Genomic DNA, 21,924 nt, shown 5'->3' with positions numbered 1-21,924 from the left:
AGTGATAACATGCTGCATCATATGTTAGCTTTGCATTTAATGGTATATTTAAAATGCAAAACAAAAAAAAATACATATATAATGCAGTCTGCCGCTAGTATTACCACAGCAGTCTTTGTTTTTACAAAAATCGGTGTTGCTAGACATTCCTTTTTGCTCGTACGCCACACCACAAGAAAAGCTAGACTCGTTTTTACTTGCGTGTACACCTACTTGTGACTATGGATCTGTATTAACCACTACAGATCCACGCTATTGCCAAATGACGGCATCAGCGCGGACCTACATTTCCGGGACTACGTCTATTGACGTCGTCCCGGATACGAGCGGCCTGCGCGCCCCCTGAGGGGCGCGCGCGGCGCGCTCTGTGATCGGCGAGTCCGTGAGACTCGCCTGATCACCGATCCGTGCAAGGGGTCGATCCCGACCCCTTATCACGTGATCAGCTGTCAGCCAATGACAGCTGATCATGTGATAGAACGGAGCCGGTAATCGGCTATTATTCTTCCTCGCGCTGACAGCGCGAGGAGAGAAAAAAAAAGCCGATCACCGGCGGCCGTGATCGGGACATCAGTCCCGATCACGGCCAGCAATACAGCTGACCACCTGCCCCCTGCCAGTGCCCACCTGCCCACCGCCGTGCCATCCTGAATAAAAGTAAGTGCCCCCCATCAGTGCCCCCCATCAGTGCCCATAGTGCCCACAGTGCCACCTACAGTGCCACCCACAATGCCACCCACAGTGCCATCCAGCAGTGCCACCAACAGTGCCACCCACAGTGCCCACAATCTGCCTCAAAGGTGCTGCGACCCAGTGCCGCCCATCAGTGCCCAGCAGTGCCGCCCATCAGTGCCCAGCAGTGCCACCTATCAGAGCCACCTATCAGTGCCACCTATCAGTGCCCATCAGTCCCATCTATCAGTGGTACCTATCAGTGCCCATCCGTGCCACCCATCCGTGCCACTTATCCGTGCCACCCATCCATGCCATCTTATCTGTGCCCATCTTTGCCCATCAGTGCCGCCTTATCTGTGCCCATCGGTGCCGCCTTATCTGTGCCTATTAGTGCCGCCTTAACTATGCCTATCAGTGCCCACCAGTGCAGCCCATCAGTGCCCACCAATGCAGCCCATCAGTGCCCACCAATGCAGCCCATCAGTGCCCACCAATGCAGCCATCAGTGCCGCCTAATCAGCGCACTTCAATGAAGGAGAAAAATGACCCGTTTGCAAAATTTTATAACAAACTATTAAAACATGATTTATTTATTTTTATTTTTTTGCAACTTTTTTTGTTTGTTTAGCAAAAAATAAAACTCCGAGCTGTAACTAAATACCACCAAAAGAAAGCTCTATTTGTGGGAAAAAAATGATAAAAATTTCATTTGGGTACAGTGTTGTATGCCCGCGCAATTGTCATTCAAAGTGCATCAGCGCTGAAAGCTGAAAATTGGTCTAGGACTGAGGGGGGTTTAAGTGCCCAGTAAGCAAGTGGTTAAACAGCCCCATCCTTGCATTTTTATCCTGGAATTTTCTGCCGCCAATCTGATGTGCATACAATAATGCACTGGGGGTTATTTACGAAAGGCAAATCCACTTTGCACTGCAAGTGCACTTGGAAGTGCAGTCGCTCTAAATCTAAGGGGTAGATCTGAAATGAGGGGAAGCTCTGCTGATTTTATCATCCAATCATGTGCAAGCTGAAATGCTGTTTTTTATTTTCCTTTGCAATTGCAGTGCAAAGTGATTTTTCCTTTAGTAAATAACCCCCAATGTGCGAGTGCCCAAATCCAATTGGACTTTTTTTGTGTTTGTTCAATTAGATTTGTGCAATCTGGTTTATCACTTCATATGGGGGACAATTTACATTAAAGCAGTATTAAACCCAAAAGCAAACATTTATTATATTGCAGCTTATCAATTCTTACATATGATGATTGCATTCGTTTTCTAGTTCCTTCTATTTTTATCTGGAAATCTAGCTAGCAAGTCTGTTATTTTTCACAGCACATCTCTTCAGCAGAATTTATCAGTTTATATGAATGAGAAAAAACACCTAAAAGTGTAGCTAAACCCAGGACTCTGCATTCACTATATCTGGTCTTCCACAGTACACAGAACACAGAAATGCAATAATTGTAGTAAATATAAACTGCTAAATAACTTTTTTCAACAGAAGTTAGAGCAGTCTTGTGACTTCTATCAGTCTGATTAAAGCTTGTAGGAGGAGTTTTCATTCTCCTGTGATAGTTCACAGGACCTCCGACCCTCTGTCTGCACAGTGCTGATTGGACCTGTGCTGATCACATGCACTCTCCCAAGAAAAATAAAAAACTCTCTAGCAATACACACCAATTGAGCATGTGCAGCTTGTCCCCTGGACTTTGTTCTAACAGGAGATGAATTAGGGACAGTGGAAGAAGGGGAAGATCGGAGAAGGCAGGACCAAACAGCCTTTTTACACAATGCAGAGGGTTAACCCCTTAGGTTCCACAGTGAGTATAACAAGCATGCTTTACTGCATAATCAGACTGATTTTACTGTTGTGGGTTTAGTAACACTTTAACACTGGCAGGGGTGATTAAAATGATCAGCTTTTATTAATTCATGCAATATTTTTATCCCAAAAAGTAAAAGAAATGTTTGCTGTAACTGATTATGAAGTGTGAGCTGGAGTTTGGCTTCAGTTAGTGGTTCTAAATCTGCTAATACTTTTAACACTCACCTTTCCCCAGACTGGCATAGCTGTGGTCTGCTGTACCTCCTGTGCTCATTCCTCTAGAGTTGTGTCTGACTAATACAGTGTGTTACTGGCCCAATCACCAGGTGAAAACAGAAGGAAAAATGCCAAAGAAAAGAAAACTGATTCAACCACCACATCTGATTGGTAGGCTGCAATATGATATATTTTTGGTTTTGGGTTTATTACCTCTTTAAAGTGGAACTTTACTCTGTCAAACAACAGTGACTATTTTTATTCCTTATGCTGCTAGCATTAGTAAACAGAGAGAACAGTATATCATATTTATTTGTTTTAAACTTTTCTTGTAAATTTCTTTAGTTTATTTCTGCATTGTCATGCCTAGACAAATGATGTCATACACCCCAGGAGTCTTCAGGAGGGGAAGAGGGATTTTCTCAGCTAAGCACACCCTCCTGGCTGCATGTCTGAGCTAAGGGCAGATGGATTCCAGGCTGTAAATGCTAGATGAATCATCTGGCATTACTCAGGGTGGTCACACCCAGAAATGGATCGGGGGGGGGAGGGGGTTTCAAAGTATTTTCCCAGCAAAATGAAGCATTGACACATGGATGGAGGGGTGAGTTTGCTTTGAATATTAAAAATTAATTAAATAGCGTTTTTTGGTTTGTGCCACTCAGATGCAGTGTAGTTCTGCTTTAAGCAATTTTCTATGAAATAGTAGGATTGGGAGTGCTACTTGGTGTTTATTTATATCCTTTTATGATTTATTTTAGTTTTGGGCAAGGCCTGCATTTCACTGTAGTGGGATGTTCTATACAGTGCTTATATTGGATTCAAGGGCTCTATTTGTCAAAATTTGTACCCAAGATTCACACAATTTTTATCCAAGATCTACGCATTTTTCACTTAAGATTCATTAAGAAAAATATGTGACTCTTGGGTAAAAGTTGTGTGAATCTTGGTTAAAAACATTGATAAATAGATCCTTGGATGTTAATGTTATGCTGTATATATTTAAAGGAAGCAAAATAAAAATTTTATTAGGACGAACATGTGGCGGACTTCTTTTAATTCTTACTAAGCATATCCTTGCCTATGTTGCTTACAGACAGCTGCCAACCACCCAGTTTTGGCAGGACAGTGTCGGTTCTTTGATCCCAGGAGGGCTGAGCTTAGTAATAATAGGCCTCGTTTATTAATATCATAAATACTGTAGAGCAGATTAAATTTTCCTCTTTTTTTTTTCTAAATAATAAAGTATATTCATACTTACAAATTAGGTCCTTGACCTTCAGTTATTTCTTCTGGAGGAATTGGATATAAGGACTCGTATACTCTGCCAATCCCAGAGCCATGGATAGCATAAGAATTCATCATGTCAACTCCAGGAGGAAAATAGGACCAGGGGATAAGAGCCGTGCCCTGCCATTTTCCCCAGTCTGACGTGACATCTGCTGAAAATTCCAGTGGCAGCTCTGTCTAATAAAGTACAATATAATATTTAGTACAGTGTTCGCATTTATCAGCTAAATACTAATAAATCTACAAACGGTTGTAACTGAAATAGAATTCATGAAGCAGAAGATCTAGCATGCAAAAATGATCAGTCTAAAAAGTATAATCTTCATTACTTCGCAACTGTTTTATGTAATTGAAATTTGAAAAACTGTTGTTTGTGGTGTAAGGCCTCTTTCACACTAATCTGTTTTTGTTGTGCTAAAACGCAGCTGTATGGCACCCCAAAACGCAATAAAAATATTTCCCTTTAAATCCATATAGAACTCTTCACATTAGTGCACTGCGGGTGCCGTGTATTTTGAAAAGTACTGCATGCTGCATCTTTGGTGCTCTGTTTCAAAACACATCAAATATGTACCGCCCATTGATTTCTATTGGAAACGCGCCAAAAACAAAAATAAATTAAAAATGCATGAAGCTGGACATACAGGGGTGAGGATGCCAGAGATCCACTCACATAACTCAGTTACAACCTATACAGGGGATATCGACTGGCTCACAGCATGTCTCCTTATGCTACAAAGGCGGTGGGCTTCATCTCAACCCCAGAGATCCTCCAAACTGAGGCGTGGATCGATTGATTTTTTTTTTTGCTGAGTGCCGGATGGCTCAGAGGTAGACATCCAAGCTGGTGCTGGAGCAAAGATGGGACCTGCAGAGCAGACTGCCACCTTCTACACATGCAGCCTCCCATCCCATCACCTAGACTGGTGAGTGAATCGGTTTCCCCTGATTCTCCCCTCTCCCCTGTCTCCAAAGATCAGAGTTCAGATGTGGCTAAAATCATTGGTGTAGTGACCTAAAGAAACAGATTTGTTCTCTCCCCACTAAAAAAGGATTTAGAGTGTTCTGCCTGCAGGGTAGAGAAAGTATTCAAAATTCATCATTTATCATGTGATGTTATCTATCTCCCCTAGCTTTCTCTACAATCTATCATTAAAAAAGCTCTTGGCAAGGGTCAGAACCATCTACTAAGTGCTTCCTTTGTTTCATCCTTATCTGTAACCCCTGGCAACCCCTTAATACAGCAATAAAATCTCAACTCTTACCTACATTCCGCATTCTCCTTATTGACAAACTTCAATTGCAGAGACATATGTGATATGCTGCCCTCTACTGTCTGAATTTGTAAATGCCTTTAACTATACTGTATTGTGCATGCACTTCCTGTCCACGGGTTGTTGGCTTTGAAAGAAGAAGTGGAGAGTGAGGAGGTGTCAGCCACTTGTCCTGCCCACGCTGCTAATCCCTAAACCAGAAGAGACTATTATGCAAGTTTTCCTATGCTCTTTACATTGCTGAGTGTATATCTAAATCCTTGTGACAGACAGATTATCTTTACCCTGTGTAGCGCCGGGCTCCTGAAGAGCACGTGCTATGTTTTTCAAAGTTAAAACTTTAATCAAACTACAGTTTGGTTTGGGTCTATTTGTCTAAATTTGACTTCTGTGTCAGTCTGACTGGACTGTGAAATGCTCAGCCTGAACGCAGGGGGCACTGTCTCTAGTGGCAGGCGTGGAACTATGGTCTGGTCAGGCAATTAAGTTACTCTTTCTTGGAGTCAGGTCAGTGGGAGTGGACCTCTCGCTTTGCCCTCTGGGAGAGGGTATTTAAGATACGAACATCACGTGGTTCGGGGTTCCGGTGCAGTATGAAGTGTTGATTACATGGTCCTGGTCCTCCTGACCAGCCCCTAGGAAGGCTATGGCCTGGGGTGCAGTTCCACCCGACTTTTATGCCTCGGGGCTGGCTAGCCCAAGGCGTGGAAACTAGAGGAGGATCCTGAGGTGGATGGGTGCCGTCTCTGGTCCGGGAGAGACCCATTGAACTTTGAGCATTCCAGGGGAGGACTCTTTAGAAGAACACCACGTGTGAGTTTGGTTTTCTTAACAAGAGCCTGGAAGGGCTGAAGTAACCAAGAGAATCCGGTCTTGTGGATATCGCCAAGTGGGCTGAAAGATCCAGGTATCCTACAAGTGTTCTACAGCTTAGTTTCCTACGTGTTCTGCAACAACGTCTGTGACAAAGACTTTATTCCTGAGTAAGCACCTTGTTGGCTACTAGACCTTGTGAGAGAGGGACTGTCCAACCTGAGTGTTCATCCAGCTGCAAATGGCTATTCTCTGGATGCAGTCAAAGTAAGCAAGTTCCTTAACGTTTATAGACTTTGACATTGAGAGTACCTGAATTCCTTTCCCACCCTCTTATCCCAAGTTAAAAGACTGTTCAATGGTGAAGTTTGCAAATAAAATCCATTCAATTGGATCTATTGTCAGTCTCAAGTTACTGGGTCACCTACCATGGGACATCCCCTAGACATGCAACAAGGATGTGGATGGTAATGGTAAGCCCAAAAATAACCAGCAGCTCCTTCGGGGGTTAGTGCTATACCTGCCTTTGTTAATATTTCACATGCACAGTGCCAGATAGCTAGGTTTGTGCTATTGTATGTGTAGTGGTCACCTTCCAGTACATTGGTAGGTGAACCTGTTTTTTGCAATGCAAACTATTGTTTCTGGGCTGTACTAGTGGTAACTAACATATGCATATGTGGTATTGCTGTGAACATCAGGAGCAGGAAATTTATATAAAGTGACATTTAAAAAAAAAATGTTTTGTTTCATTTTTTTTACTATTTTGAGGCAATTTTCCTTAGATAATAAAAAAAATCAGAAGATTTCTATTACCATTTACCACCAAATGAAAGTCCAGTTTGTCCTGTAAAACACAAGGTATAATCCACCTGGATGCGCAGAGTAGTTGTGATGATATGTACGGTTTTACTAACACATGAAAAAAATTGCAAACTTGGGCGTAGGCATTAAGATTTGTTTTATCCTTAGGCGTGAAGGTGTTAATAAAGTTTTTTGTAGCTTACCGTATGTCAAATTGAACTACATCATATGGAATTAGCATGGCTCATTGGTTCCTGGGGTAAAACTAAACTCTCCCAATCAACATTAACCATTTATATTCCTTATGCTGCTGGCCTTGTGTAGCATACACACGCCCGAACTTTCCGGGCAGAAAAGGTCCGACGGAATTATTCCGTTGGATATTATGATCATGTGTGGGCTTCATCAGACTTTTTTCTTCAAAAATTCATCAGATGGACCTAGAAATAGAACATGTTTCAAATCTGTCCGACGGAATCAATTGGGAACACCGTTGGTCTGTATGCTGGTCCGATGCACCAAATACGATGCTAGGGCAGCTATTGGCTATTGAACATCCTTTTCTAGTCCAGTCGTATACATCATCACGTTCAAAACTAACGGACTTTGGTCCGTTCATGTGTGGACAAGTCCGTTCGGTCAGAACTTCGTCGGAACTCCGTCGGGAAGACCGTCTGACCTTTTCTGCCGGAAAGTCCATTCGTGTGTACGCGACATAAGAGACACCCAAAGAGTATTTTTTCTGCACCTGTTTGACAGGTGCATATCATTGCAATTATTTTTGCCTTCATCAAGAGCACCTCTATAGGGTTACAGTGGGAAGGCGCCCCCAACACCCAAAGACCAATTTTTCTGCACCTGTTTGACAGGTGCATATCATTGCAATTTATTACAGCAAGTTCTTGCTTTTATCAAGATCACCTCTATAGGGTTATGGTGGGAAGGCGCCCCTGACACCTAAAGACCAATTTGTCTGCACTTGTTTGACAGGTACATATCATTGCAATTTTTTTTGCCTTCATCAAGAGCATCTCTAGGGAGCACAGTAGGAAGGCGCCAATGACACACTAAGACAAATTTTTCTGCACCTGTTTGATGGGTGCATATCATTGTAATTTTTCTCGTTCAAAAGATTTATTTGTTTTAGAAATAATAAATAACAACAAATACAGAATATTTGACAAAACAAAAATATTAAAATATAACATTAAAGTATAAATGTTATATAAAAAAAATTAAATACATAAAAAAAATATGCAAATAAATAAAAATAAACACACTAAAAGAAGAGAGGGGTGCTCCATCATTTACAACCTATGGAGATGGATGCAAATTATAACTACAGATATCTAAGTAAAAAGGGAATAAAATACCAAGGAGGAATAATAAACATTCCAAAAAAATAAATAAAAAAAGTGTGGTTATTATATAATCTAGAGAAGACTAGAGTATAAAATTATTTATATCTGAAATGTCAGGAGCTCAATAAACTAGAAAAGACAGAAATATATCAATTTTACATATTTGAGCAAAACGAAATCCTGACCTTAGGTATACTTCAATATAGATAACAAATACTGTAGTATAATTAAAGGTTTTTTGAAGAAGTATGGAAGAGAAAATGGTAAAAGGAGATGGGGACAGAAAGGAGGGGGAGAGACAATTATTTAACTCCAGGTATAAATTATAGTTTATATAGCTAAATATTATACTATTATACCAGAAAGAGAGAGAGAGAGAGAAAGAAAAAATAAATAAATAAATAAATAAATAAATAAATATATATATATATATATATATATATATATATATAAATTACCATGACAAGAGCGTTCGATTATCAAAATTATCTGACATATAGTATCTAATCCATGGTCTCCATATGTTTATTGAATTTTGATAGACGATTCTTATCTAAAGCGTCCATTTTGGCATGTATAAAAGATTGGTTCATTCTAGTTTTGGTTTCTGAAATATTCACAACAGATGTTTTCCATGCATTGGCTACTGTCTGTTTTGCGGCTATCAGAAACGTGAGGAATAGTTTGAATTGGTTCTGTGTGAGAGAATCCGGTTTTAGATTAAGAAGAGCTAGCATTGGGTCTGGTGAAATAGAACAATCGAATCGTTTCGAGATAATCAGAAAGACTTTTTTCCAAAATGAGTACACAATAGGACAATGCCACCAGATGTGCATATAAGTACCCTGTTCTGGACAGCCGCGAAAACAGAGGCCTAAATTATCAATTGTGAATTTGGCTAATCTGGCAGGAACCAAATACCATCTTGTAAGCACCTTATAAGATGTCTCAATTGCCAAAATGCTTGTGGAAGAAGATTTAGTATTAGACCAGATATGAGACCAAGTTTTGGGATCAATCGTGCGCTCAAGATCTTTTTCCCAAGTGGATGTATATGTAGGTACTATTGTGTTAGATTTAGTAATCAATTGAGTGTAAATTGTAGAGATACAACCTTTAGCGTGAGGTTCTTTGAGGCAGATTTTTTCAAATTGGGAAATAGATTGTAGATTTTCACTAGAATTAAGGAAAGGAGTATAAAAAAAAATTTATTTGTAGGTATCTAAATAGTTCAGATTGGGGTAACCCCGAAGTCTCACATAGTTCTGGGAAAGGTCGTATCGAGGACAATGATGTCAAATCATATAGGCAAGTAATGCCAGCTTTAGACCAGGCTTTAAAAGTTTTAGGATATATCCAGGCTGGGTAGAAGGATGGCTTTTTATGGAAGGAAAGAAGTGGGTTATGCAGTGATTGTAAGCCATGTGAAGTTTTATGTTTATCCCACAAAGATAGGGAATGCCTAGTGATTGGATTTTTTAAAGTCTTGCGAACTGCAGGTTGTAACCATAGTAAATTGTTGACAATAAAAGGGTCGCAGTCAATAGCCTCAATGGATACCCATATAGGGATCTCCGTTGTCGAGTGATATTTTGTTAATTGTGCCAACTGAGCTGCTTTATAATATAATGTAAAATCTGGGAATCCCAGACCACCCATACATTTAGGGAGAACTAAGGTATTCTTATGTAGTCAGGGTTTTATTTTACCCCACGTGAATTGTATCGCCTTTTGCTGAATCAATCTGAGAAAATAAGCAGGAGTATGAATAGGCATAAATAAATATAAGAATTTGGAAAGTATGGTCATTTTTATAATGTTAATTTTTCCAAACCATGAGATCGGTAGGGATGACCAGTTTGATAATAGACTGGTGATGTGTTTCAGTAAAGTTTCATTGTAATTTTTTACAGCAAGGCCAATTCTTGCTTTCATCAAGAGTACCTCTATAGGGTTACAGTGGGAAGACACCACCGACACCCAAAGACCAATTTTTACACATCCATTACTTCTATCCAAAGTCAAAGTGACACCAGAATGTATCCAAAAAATCTTTAATCTTGTTCCCAGTGCGCTACATTGTGGCCTCATCATACACACTGGCTCCCCAGCTGTTGCTGAGCAAAATAAAGGCAGCTTGCAGGGAAAATTTAATTTTGTTTGGCTTTATAAATGCAATTATTACTGCCTCAGATTCTAGACATGGTACAGATCTGCCACTTTACAGCTAACCTTAGTAAATAGATGGCGGTGCTCATGGCATTAATCCCTCGGCAAACTATTTGTTAAAATTCTTACCCCAGTACATGGGGTATTATTACTATTGTTGTGCACAGTGTAGGGATACACAACTCTAGTACCTGCATGCAAGGTTGACTTCATAGGATACTGCAAGAAAGGACCACCCAGAAAAAGGAAATCTGAGGCAGTGGTCATAGCACTAGGTTAAACTAGAACAAAGGCAAATATTAACATATGAAGACACTGCATACCAAGTTACGTAAATAAATCAGCTGCAGAAAATGCTTTAAAAAGCTGAGAGCAATTTCTCTAATTCAAGGTCAGCAGCCAAAGTAAGTTCATGGTGAAGAGACCAGAAGTCCTTAATATATGTGACTCAACTGCAGTACACACATGGGATCAAACTCGATAAATAAAAATAGAACACAGTACCTCCATAAACAGCGAATTAACAAAAATTATGAATTATTCATATTCAGACTAAAAAGTAATTACAAGGGCACCACAAGAACAACAGCCATTGCTAATATCTGAAAAGGTAGTACAATATCTTCATAGCCTGTATTCATTCCACATTGTGACAATAAATAGTAAATTATGAACAGTGAGTTGAAAAGTCACTAATAAAATAATTACTGTTCATGCACAAAGGTTTCAGAGGTTTATTTAATCGATTCCTCAAAGCCTGGGCTGATAATTAGTGCCTAAATCGAAAGATCACGTGCAGGAAACGTGGTGACCAGCAATTACGGAAAGGTTAACACTGAACTTGAGGTAATACATTTTTCCCACCTTGTTTCTCAAGTATCTAGATGGCAAAAATATTAATGAAGCCGTTTACATGTAACAATCAAGAAACTGCATTACACGGGGATAGACTTCTGCTCAGTGACCCTGGATGTCATTTTTAAAGTGTATTTCCCACAAGCACATTTCTCTGCTATCAGACAGTTCCCAAAATATATTTAGAGTGTATGTAAAGCCAAATATTATTTTTAGTCTTAGTTGGATTATGGAAATGTTTAAACACCTATCGAGTTATTTTTTGCAGTCTGTGTCTAGCAGGGGAAATTTCCCTCCACTTCAAGTCCTGCATATGCAAGGAGGAACAAGAGCAAATCTTCCAAAAGGGAATGGAATTCCCAACAGAGGGTTGTCAGAGGAATAGGTATCCTCAGTGGAGGACTTTCCCCCACCTACCACTCTGATGACAACTACCTCACATTCTGCCTTGGTGACAATGGTCAGGTAAAGGGGTGAATCTACAGAGTAGGGACAGCAAAATAAAATAAACTTGACAAAGAGTTAAACCCTTCTCTAACAAAAAAAATTAAATAAAAACTGATTAAACATTTTAAGTACAAGTACAGGTTTACATGTAACAAAAGCAGCTATTTATTTTGTTTTACTTTACTTGGTTAAAGATCGTGGAACAGGGATGCGGAAAACCTGATTTTTTTTCTTTCATAACTTAGACTCATGTGGCCTTCCAATATACAGTGGTGTGAAAAAGTGTTTGCCCCCTTCCTCATTTCCTGTTCCTTTGCATGTTTGTCACACTTAAGTGTTTCGGAACATCAAACCAATTTAAACAATAGTCAAGGACAACACAAGTAAACACAAAATGCAATTTGTAAATGAAGGTGTTTATTATTAAAGGTGAAAAAAAATCCAAACCATCATGGCCCTGTGTGAAAAAGTGATTGCCCCCCTTGTTAAAACATACTATAACTGTGGTTGTCCACACCTGAGTTCAATTTCTCTAGCCACACCCAGGCCTGATTATTGCCACACCTGTTCACAATCAAGGCATCACTTAAATAGGAGCTGCTTGACACAGTTAGGTCCACCAGAAGATCCTTAAAAGCTACACATCATGCCGAGACCCAAAGAAATTCAGGAACAATTGAGAAAGAAAGTAATTGAGATCTATCAGTCTGGAAAGGGTTATAAAGCCATTTCCAAAGCTTTGGGAATCCAGCGAACCACAGTGAGAGCCATTATCCACAAATGGCGAAGACATGGAACAGTGGTCAACCTTCCCAGGAGTGGCCGGCCGCCCAAAATTACCCCAAGAGCGCAGCGACGACTCATCCAAGAGGTCACAAAAGACCCCACAACAACGTCCAAGGAACTGCAGGCCTCACTTGCCTCAGTTAAGGTCAGCGTTCATGCCTCCACCATCAGGAAAAGACTGGGCAAAAATGGCCTGCATGGCAGAGTTCCAAGGAGAAAACCACTGCTTAGCAAAAAGAACATCAAAGCTCGTCCCAATTTCTCCACAACACATCTTGATGATCCCCAAGACTTTTGGGACAACATTCTGTGGACCGATGAGACAAAAGTGGAACTCTTTGGAAGGTGTGTGTCCAAGTATATCTGGCGTAGAAGGAACACTGCATTTCATAAAAAGAACATTATACCAACAGTAAAATATGGTGGTGGTAGTGTGATGGTCTGGGGCTGTTTTGCTGCTTCAGGACCTGGAAGACTTGCCGTGATAAAAGGAACTATGAATTCTGCTGTCTACCAAGAGATCCTGAAGGAGAATGTCCGACCATCTGTTCGTGTACTCAAGCTGAAACGAACTTGGGTTCTGCAGCAGGACAATGATCCTAAACACACCAGCAAGTCCACCACCGAATGGCTGAAGAAAAACAAAATGAAGACTTTGGAGTGGCCTAGCCAAAGTCCTGACCTGAATCCTATTGAGATGTTGTGGTATGACCTTAAAAAGGCCGTTCATGCTCGAAAACCCTCTAATGTAACTGAATTAGGACAATTCTGCAAAGATGAGTGGGCCAAAATTCCTCCAGGACGCTGTAAAAGCCTCATTACACGTTATCACTGCACGTTATCGCAAACGCTTGGTTGCAGTTGTTGCTGCTAAGGGTGGCCCAACCAGTTATTAGGTTTAGGGGGCAATCACTTTTTCACACAGGGCCATGATGGTTTGGATTTTTTTTCACCTTTAATAATAAACACCTTCATTTACAAATTGCATTTTGTGTTTACTTGTGTTGTCCTTGACTATTGTTTAAATTGGTTTGATGTTCCGAAACACTTAAGTGTGACAAACATGCAAAGGAACAGGAAATGAGGAAGGGGCAAACACTTTTTCACACCACTGTATCCTGGCAATACAGCTACAGAATCCCTTTAAGCTTTTTAAAAAAAAATTTGCATTAGTGCATGTCTCTAGGGCCGTCTTTAAGGCAGGGCAAAAGGGGCAGCTGCCCTGGGCCCTGTCATTGTTGTGGGGCAGCTGTCTTATACTTGCCAACCATCTGGGATTAAATTCCTTTGTCCCTTGAAGTTTGTGTCCCGATATATATGTGAAGTGCTGCTACTAATGGTGCCCAGCTCTGCCCTATTGCTGTGTACAGATGTTGTGTATAAATGGCTCACCTGCAGACCTGTGTTTATATATAAATAACCAGCATTGATATGTAAATAGTGGCAGCATTTGGTATGCAAATAGCCGTGGCTGGCAGCATTGATCTGTAAATAAAAAGTGGCATTCATATGTATATCATGTCCCCCTGAGGTCATATCCACCATCACCTATACTGAATGATGCCCGATGGGGAGACAAAGAGGCATGCTTGATAGTCCTGCCTGCAACTGTGGTTATTAAGCCTAACATCAGCCTGTTGCGCAAATGTAAGCAAATTGGTGGGGGGAGGGTAGTGTGGGGTGTGCCGAGGTAGGCAGAAAAGGTATTACAGTTTAGGAAGCACAGGTTAGCAAGGAGGGGATGTATGGAGGTAAGGAAGGTGGGTGCAAAGACAAGCAGAGGAGGCAGGCAGAGTTAAAGGGGGGAGGGTTGGAGTGGAGAGGATGGGGGAGGTTTGGGTTGCAGAGGTTAGTATGGGTTTTAGGTGTACTAACAGGGTGGATAAAGATGTAGATCACGTGTAGGGCAGCCCAGTAATTTCAATGGGCTGCTCTATGTGCTAGAATTGCAGAAGAAAGTCCCTAAAACGTTTTCAAAATCACACAGTGCCACAGCACGTCAGCAGATGCGTGAGGGTAACATTAACAATTGATGGCACTGCTGTGTATCTGCTAAAGGGCAGCACATTTCTTTGGTGTCAGGAAAGTGATTTTGCATGCATTCCCGACACACACAAATGTCAACGCAGCCTAAATGTCTCAGTTACACTGGTGGTTGCTGTAAATCTTCTCATTACATTGGGGCTTGGTGTAGAATCATTTCATTCACACTAGTGGTCAGTAGAGATGGGCAAATGGTTCGGCCCGGGCATAAGTTCAGGCCGAACTTTTGCTGTTTGGACGTTCGATGAACAGCCGAACAAAGGGGTCGTTCAACTGTATGCATTGTATTGTGGTGCTGAACAATGCATTGCAAGCCCTGATTGGCTGAAGCAGTGAAAGCTTCAGCCAATCAGGGCATAGAGCACTGTCAGAGTTATGATTGGACACTGTCATCATGAGTTTATCCAATCATAGCTCATTCCTGCCCCACAGTATAAAAGTATTCTTTCAATGGCAGCCATTTTCAGTGTGATTTCGGAGTGGACAGAGAGCTTCCATATCTCATCGGCAGCGTCTGCATCACATGATGGACGATTACCTCGGGGCCAAAACAGAGATGGAGAGCTTTCCAGCTGGCGATCCACTGACTTACTGGGTCATGAGAATAGATCACTGGCCAGAACTTGCCCAGTATTCTATTGAGTTGTTGGGTTGCCCTGCATCCAGCATGCCTTCAAAATGGGTATTCAATGCTGCAGGAGGTTTTGTTACCGATCATAGAACGCGTCCGTACACAGACTCCGTGGACCGTTTGACTTTTATTCAAATTAATCAGTCCTGGACTACCAGCTATGAAGCCCATGATGCCGAAGTCACGATTAATCTTTTTGGGATGTGGAATCTCTGCAGGACTTTAAGGTTGCATAGCTTTGAGGGTGTTCAATTATTTCATCCGGAAAAATGTTTTTGATAAAGATTTCATGGGCACAAGTAACACCCAAAAAACATTTTTTCAGCACCTGTTTGACACATGCAAATCATTGCAATTTTTTTGCCTTCATCAAGAGTACCTCTATAGGGTTAGGGTGGGAAGGCGCCCTGGAACCCAAACACCAATTTTTCTGCACCTGTTTGACAGGTGAATATCATTGCAAGCTTTTACAGCAAGGCCAATTCTTGCTTACATCAAGATTACCTCTATAGGATTACAGTGGGAAGGCACCACCAACACCCTACTTCTATACAAAGTCAAAGTGACACCAGAATGTATCCAAAAAATCTCTAATCTTGTTCCCAGTGCACTACATTGTGGCCTCATCATACCCCAGCTGTTGCTGAGTAAAAAAAAGTCAGCTTGCAGGGAAAATGCCTTTTTTTTGGCTTTATAAGTGCAATGGTACAGATATGCCATTTTACAGGTGGACTAAGGGGACCCCCCAGACCTATATAGGCTTTCACTTTTAAAATCAAAAAATCACTGCTAATTTAAAAATTATGTTTTTCACAAACTTTTTTTATTGATACATGTCCCCTAGGGCAGGGCTCAGACCCCTATAACCATTGTATGCCCAATTACTTGCATATAAGCCTTCAAAATGGGCACTTTTGATGTTCAGGTCCCATTGACTTTAATGGGGTTCGTTATTCGGGTCTGAACTTTTGCGGTGTTCGAAAGTTCTGATGCAAACTGAACAGAGGTCCATTCAGCCCATCCCTAGTGGCCAGTGTAAAGGTCCCCCTACATTAGTGGTCAGTGTAAATCCCTCCTCACAATGGTGTTTACTGTGAATGCGTCTATTACATTAGTGGTCAGCGTAAACCCCTATTTTATTGGTAGTCAGTAAAAAAAAAAAACAGCATTGCCATTGATCACACCCTCCCCTCCACCCAGCACTACCAATGATCCCAGGAGTTTTAGGATCCCTGGGAGTTTTCTGTCTATTGATGGGTCCCCTCACCACCCCAGTCAATGGTGTGCAGGCAGTGAGGAGATGCTGTGCTGTAAACTCTAGCGACCAGTGAGCAGTAAGGGCCCAAGAAAATATTTGCCCAGGGTCCAATCAATATTAGAGATGGCCCTGCATGTCTCCCAGGCCAGTGCCCAGCTGGCTATGCCCTTTCATGTTGCTTTCTGCAGAAAAAAGGCAGCAGGTAAATGCCATTTAACAGCAAATGGTATTTTCCTTTGTAAATGTCAATTTTGCTTGTATACATCCTACACATGTGCCACTTCAAAGGCTTGTTTGTATATCATTCAAATGATTTGTCTATGTTTAATGTTGCCATTTAAAGCAGAGCTCCACCCAAAAGTGATTCCTCCCCCTCTTCGATGCCACAATTGGTACCTTTCAGGAGGGAGGGGGGTGCAGATACCTGTAATAATACAGGTATCTGCACCCACTTCCGGGAATAAACCTCCTCGGGAGTCACGCCCCTTCCCGCACTCCCCCCCCCCCTGTCTCATGGGAAACACACAGGTCCCAGGAGATAACGGGACCATTTAGCATGCGCAGCGCGACTCATCGCGACTCAGCGCGATTCCTGCTTCCCTCACTGAGAATGGCGGTGGCAGCAGCTGAGAGCCGAGCAATTGATCGGCTTCAGCTGCCGAAATCACTGAACTCCTGAAAAGGTAAGTGTTCATTTATTAAAAGTCAGCAGCTGCAGTTTTTGTAGCTGCTGGCTTTTAATATATATTTTTTTTTAGGGGGAATCTCGCTTTAAAGAGGATATAAACCCTGATGACGTTGGCTCAAGCATATATGGTAAATATCTCCCAATGAGATATTTCCAGTACCTACAGGTAAGCCTTATTATAGGCTTACCTGTAGGTAAAAGTGATGTAACTGGGTTTACAACCACTTTAAGTCTTATTAAAAAAGCTGGTCCCCACCAAACCTTATTTTTTTAACCATTTATCTTACATTGGTACATGTCCCCCCTGGCAGTGCCTAGTTTCCCATGCCGTTGGCTATTATCCTTGAGAATTAATCTTCAATATTTGACTTCAGTGGGGTTCACATTAAGGCATGCAAGTTTCTGATATTTGGACTTGTTCGTCAAACCTGCACTCAAATCAAACCCAAGCTCATTCGCCCATTACTCCTCCGTTGTGTTTCTTGTCAGCACATGAGCACATAGGACACCTGATTGCCCCCTAATGTTGCTTCTCCTTCTCCCAGATTGAGTTCTGCAGTACAGGAGGCTAAAATCAAGTCAAATTTGGATATTTATATTAGTGGCATTTAAATTATATTTAAAGCGGAGGTCCACCCTAAAGTGGACCTCCGCTCATCGGAACCCTCCCCCCCTCCGGCGCCACAATTGGCACCTTTCAGGGGGGAGGGGGGTGCAGATACCTGTACAGTACAGGTATTCTGCACCCACTTCCGGGATAGCTCTCTGCAGAAAGGGGCGTAGATTACGCGCCTTTCCGCAAGTGCCCGCCCCTTTCCGCAAGTGCCCCGCTGCCTGCTGGGAAACACACAGATCCCAGAGGCAGCAGGGACCGTCCTTATTGCGCAGCGCGATTCGCGCATGCGCAGTAGGGAACCGGGAAATGAAGCCGAAAGGCTCCATTTCCTGATTCCCATACCCAAGATGGCGGCGGCAGCACCTTACAGACGACCTAGAGATCGGCTTCGGGTGCCGACATCGCGGGCGCGCTGGACAGGTAAGTGTCACTATTTTAAAAGTCAGCAGCTGCAGTATTTGTAGCTGCTGGCTTTAAAAAAAAAAAAAAAAAAAACGCGGAGTCCCGGTGGACTCCCGCTTTAAGTCTTTTTTAATGAATGCATTTTAAGTGTTTATTTAGTGTCTGTCTGGAGTTCAGCTTAGAAGTAATATTGTACAGCCCCTGATCTATGCAAATTGAGCCTGTGACCCCTTTGGCTCAATCTAAAGGTCAAACAAACAGTTTCAATATGCCTGATGTACTAGAGTTCACGCCCACTTTGTAAGACTGGCAAAAACATTCTACATGCTTGCAAGATCACATACAGTAATTGAGGCCCTACTCATGTCATGTACCAGAGCCCACTGCAAAGTTAGGGAAGTGATTTTTTTTTTTAATAAGCAAGTGCAATGATACAATGCCTCTTTGTGATTGTAGCAAGCACAGAAAATTCGGTAACTTCTGTAGAACATTTTCCAAAGCTAGATCACAATTTTCAAAGTTGCAGCATTCACACCTCTATGTAAAATATAGCATAGGTCAAAAGGTGTTTCTGTGTAGTTGCAGTTTTGCATTCCGAATTGAACTTTCAGACTAAACTTTTTCCGGTAGATGATGACAGTAATACTGCTAGGCTTATAATAAAAGATACAGCAGTCAGACATTATTTTTCAAATGCAGATCACTTTAAAATGATATCTGAATACCGATCCTCAAAGGAATGCTTAAATCTGCTTGAGAGCAAAAAAAAATTATAATGCAGTTTGGCCGCCAGATGATAAGAACAAAAAAAAAAAACAAAGTGATTGGATTTTTCAGAAACCGAGAGAAAGAAGCTGCTACTGGGAGCTTGTATTTAAAATGTATTCTGTAAGCATAGAAAAGTGTCACCTGGTAAAGCCCCCATAGATGACTAAATTTTCAGCTGATTTTATGCCTATTTCGAGCAGTGGGTGGCCCTGCAAGTGCCACCAGGCTCAACAAAAGTCAATCTGAAATTCCACTGAGCCGGGCAGAAATGATCGACTTATCAATGACTGCATCCTGTCTCATGGAGTCACCTATTGACAGCGCCAATGTATACAGGCAGGTGAGGCGGCTGTTTAAGTACAACATCCATTGGCGGAGATTTGTCCTTACTGACTCTCATACCACTGTAAAAGCATAGCTTTCAATAGTTCAGGCTTTGTTTTATACAGTATGTCTTTTTTGTTTTCTAGAGTGAGTGAGGAAGGATTAGCACAACACTGTAAAGCCTCACAGATACTTTTGTTGAGCACAGAAACAGGCACTGCTGTGAAATATTAGATCAAAAATTGTAATTACGTGCCCCTGTTAAACAGGGGCATACAAATTGGGCCTTAGGCAGTGGTGATGGTGCCCTGAACTGAAAATATTTCTAGAAGCTATCATCATGAAGATTGAGGAGGAATTAGGATAGTCACTCAGCATATACAGTCTTCAAAGGATCCCACATCCATAGAAAAATCAATCGGTTACATCAGCATCAGGTGCTGGTGATCCAAGACTGATTTTTTTTTAATGAATGTGAGCCGATCAACAGAGTCTGTGGACAGGCGTACTCTGTGATCAGTTACAAACCTCCAGCAGCACTGACTGTGCATTCAGAAAGAACGCTGGTTGTAGGACAGGCCAGTAGCTCAATTGCATATTGAGTAAGCTCTGGCTAGTGGTCCATCCTCCAGACCCAGTAACCCAGTGGATGTTCTGGTGGAAAGGTCTCCAAGTGTGATCTTGCCCCTAGATTTTCCTGCACCATGTAATTCAGATGCTAGCGATGGTTGCTGGAAGACCTGGGTGCCGAGGACTGAAGAATTGTCTGAAGGCATCGGTCAGCTGTCCACCTCCCCCGCTCTTTCTGTGACTGAACGAAGTCTCAGCAACACGTTGTCCAGCACCAGGAAATTGTAACCTACCAGGCTCTGGAAACGCATTGCACAAACCTTTCTGCACAGCCTCCTTAAGATCCTCTGCTCCCTCTGCAAAGGCTGGATAAGTTCTGCAACCTTACCCTTGTAACGTGGATCGGGACGGGTTGCCAACCAGTAATGATCCTTCTCCTTGATACCACGAATCCTAGGGTCCTTTCGCAGGCTTTGCAGGATCAGGGAGGTCATGCAGCGTAAGTTTGCAGAGGCATTTGATCCTGAGTCCTCTGGGTCACTAAGGATCACATGATCCTGAACCACCTCCTCCCAGCCACGTGCAATGCTATGGATTTCTGGGGACTGCAAACGATCCCTTGAAGACTGCTGCTGAGTGTTATCCTCCACCTCCATGCTGATAAAATCCTACTCCTCCTCGTCTTTTTCTTCCTGTGTGATCGACAGGCCTGCAGGAATACTAGTATCTGGATAAAGGGTGCCTTGAGAGGTAAGGAAGTCCTCCTCTTCCTTACACTGTTCTGCCTCAAATGCCCCATCCATTATTCCACAAATCATGTGCTCGAACAGGAAGACAAGAGGAACAGTATCATTGATGCATGCACTGTCACTGCTCACCATCCTCGTGGCCTCCTCAAATGGTGACAGGACAGTGCATACATCCTTGATCAGTAGCCACAGGCGTGGCAAAAAAAGCCAAGCTCCCCTGACCCTGTCCTGGTGCCATACTCACGCAGGTACTCATTGATAGCCCTTGTGCAGCCACTACAGCATTGCCAACGTTTGAGTTCCACCTGGTGGGCATGTCACAAATGAGGCAGTTTTTGGGCAGGTTTCATTCTCTTTGAATGTCAGCCAGCCGAGCACTGGCATTATATGACCGGTGGAAATTACCACATACTTTTCTGGCCTGCCTCAGGAGATCCTATAAGCCAGGGTACCTGCTGAAGAACGACTGCGCCACCAAATTCAGGACGTGAGCCAAACGGGGGGAACATGGGTCAAGTGTCCCTGTCGGAGGGCAGAGAGGAGGTTGGTGCCATTGTCGCATCCAACCATTCCGGGCTGAAGCTGGCATGGCGTCAACCACCTCTGAGCCTGCCCCTGCAGAGCTGACATAATCTTTGCCCCAGTGTGGCTCCTGTCCCCTAAGCAGACCAACTCAAGCACTACATGGCATCTTTTTGCCTTAGTGCTTGCGTAGCCCCTTGAACGCCTAAGGAGCACTGCTGTTTCAAGGGAGAAAGCTGCAGAGGAAGAGGCCATAGAGTAAGAAGAAGAGGAAGGAGGGGGTGGAAGAGAAAACTGTATCAGAATCACCACTAGCATTTTGGAGGCATGGTGGTGGAACAAGCTCCAACTACTGAACTCTGTCCTGCATCCTTCCCAGCTGCCAGCAGAGTTACCCAGTGCGCCGTGAAAGAAAGGTAACATCGATGTCCATGCCTGCTGGACCATAAATCAGCAGTAATATGCACCTTACTGCTGACTGCCCTGTCCAACGAGGCCAAGACATTGCCTTCCACATGCTGGTAGAGAGCTAGAATGGCCTTCCATGAAAAGAAATGGTGTTTGGGAACCTGCAACTGAGGTACCTCTCATTCCACAAATTCACAAAAGGGGGCAGGGTCTACCAGCTGAAAATTCAGCAGTGGCAGTGCTAGCAATTTTGCCAAGCTAGCATTCAGACGCTGAGCATGTGGATGGTTGAGACCAAATTTATTTTGATGGTTTAGCAACTGGGGTAGGGAAATTTGCCTGCTAAAATCTGATGTTGGTGTACTGCTAGCAGATTGTCCGTAAGTACTTGGGACGCCTATTTCTATACCTTCATTCCTCTCAGTGCAAGT

The 21,924-nt window shown here is 42.5% G+C and overlaps 1 protein-coding gene across 1 annotated transcript in view; it reads right to left on the bottom strand.

Moving 5' to 3' along the window:
* The window catches only part of LOC143974993 (UPF0462 protein C4orf33 homolog), a 168,019-nt gene that overhangs the window by 7,238 nt on the left and 138,857 nt on the right, over window positions 1-21,924 (bottom strand). Inside the window, exon 6 of the mRNA XM_077476905.1 lies at window positions 3,977-4,182. Within this exon, the coding sequence (XP_077333031.1) occupies window positions 3,977-4,182 (206 nt within the window). The remainder of the gene's footprint in view (window positions 1-3,976; window positions 4,183-21,924) is intronic.

Source organism: Lithobates pipiens, unplaced genomic scaffold (genome assembly GCF_037356315.1).
Source record: "Lithobates pipiens isolate NorthernLeopardFrog02 unplaced genomic scaffold, aLitPip1_a1.2 Scaffold_13, whole genome shotgun sequence".
Classification (NCBI taxonomy): domain Eukaryota; kingdom Metazoa; phylum Chordata; class Amphibia; order Anura; family Ranidae; genus Lithobates; species Lithobates pipiens.
The sequence above is the reverse complement of the archived record's forward strand: the minus strand, read 5'-3'. Positions and strand labels throughout refer to the sequence as shown.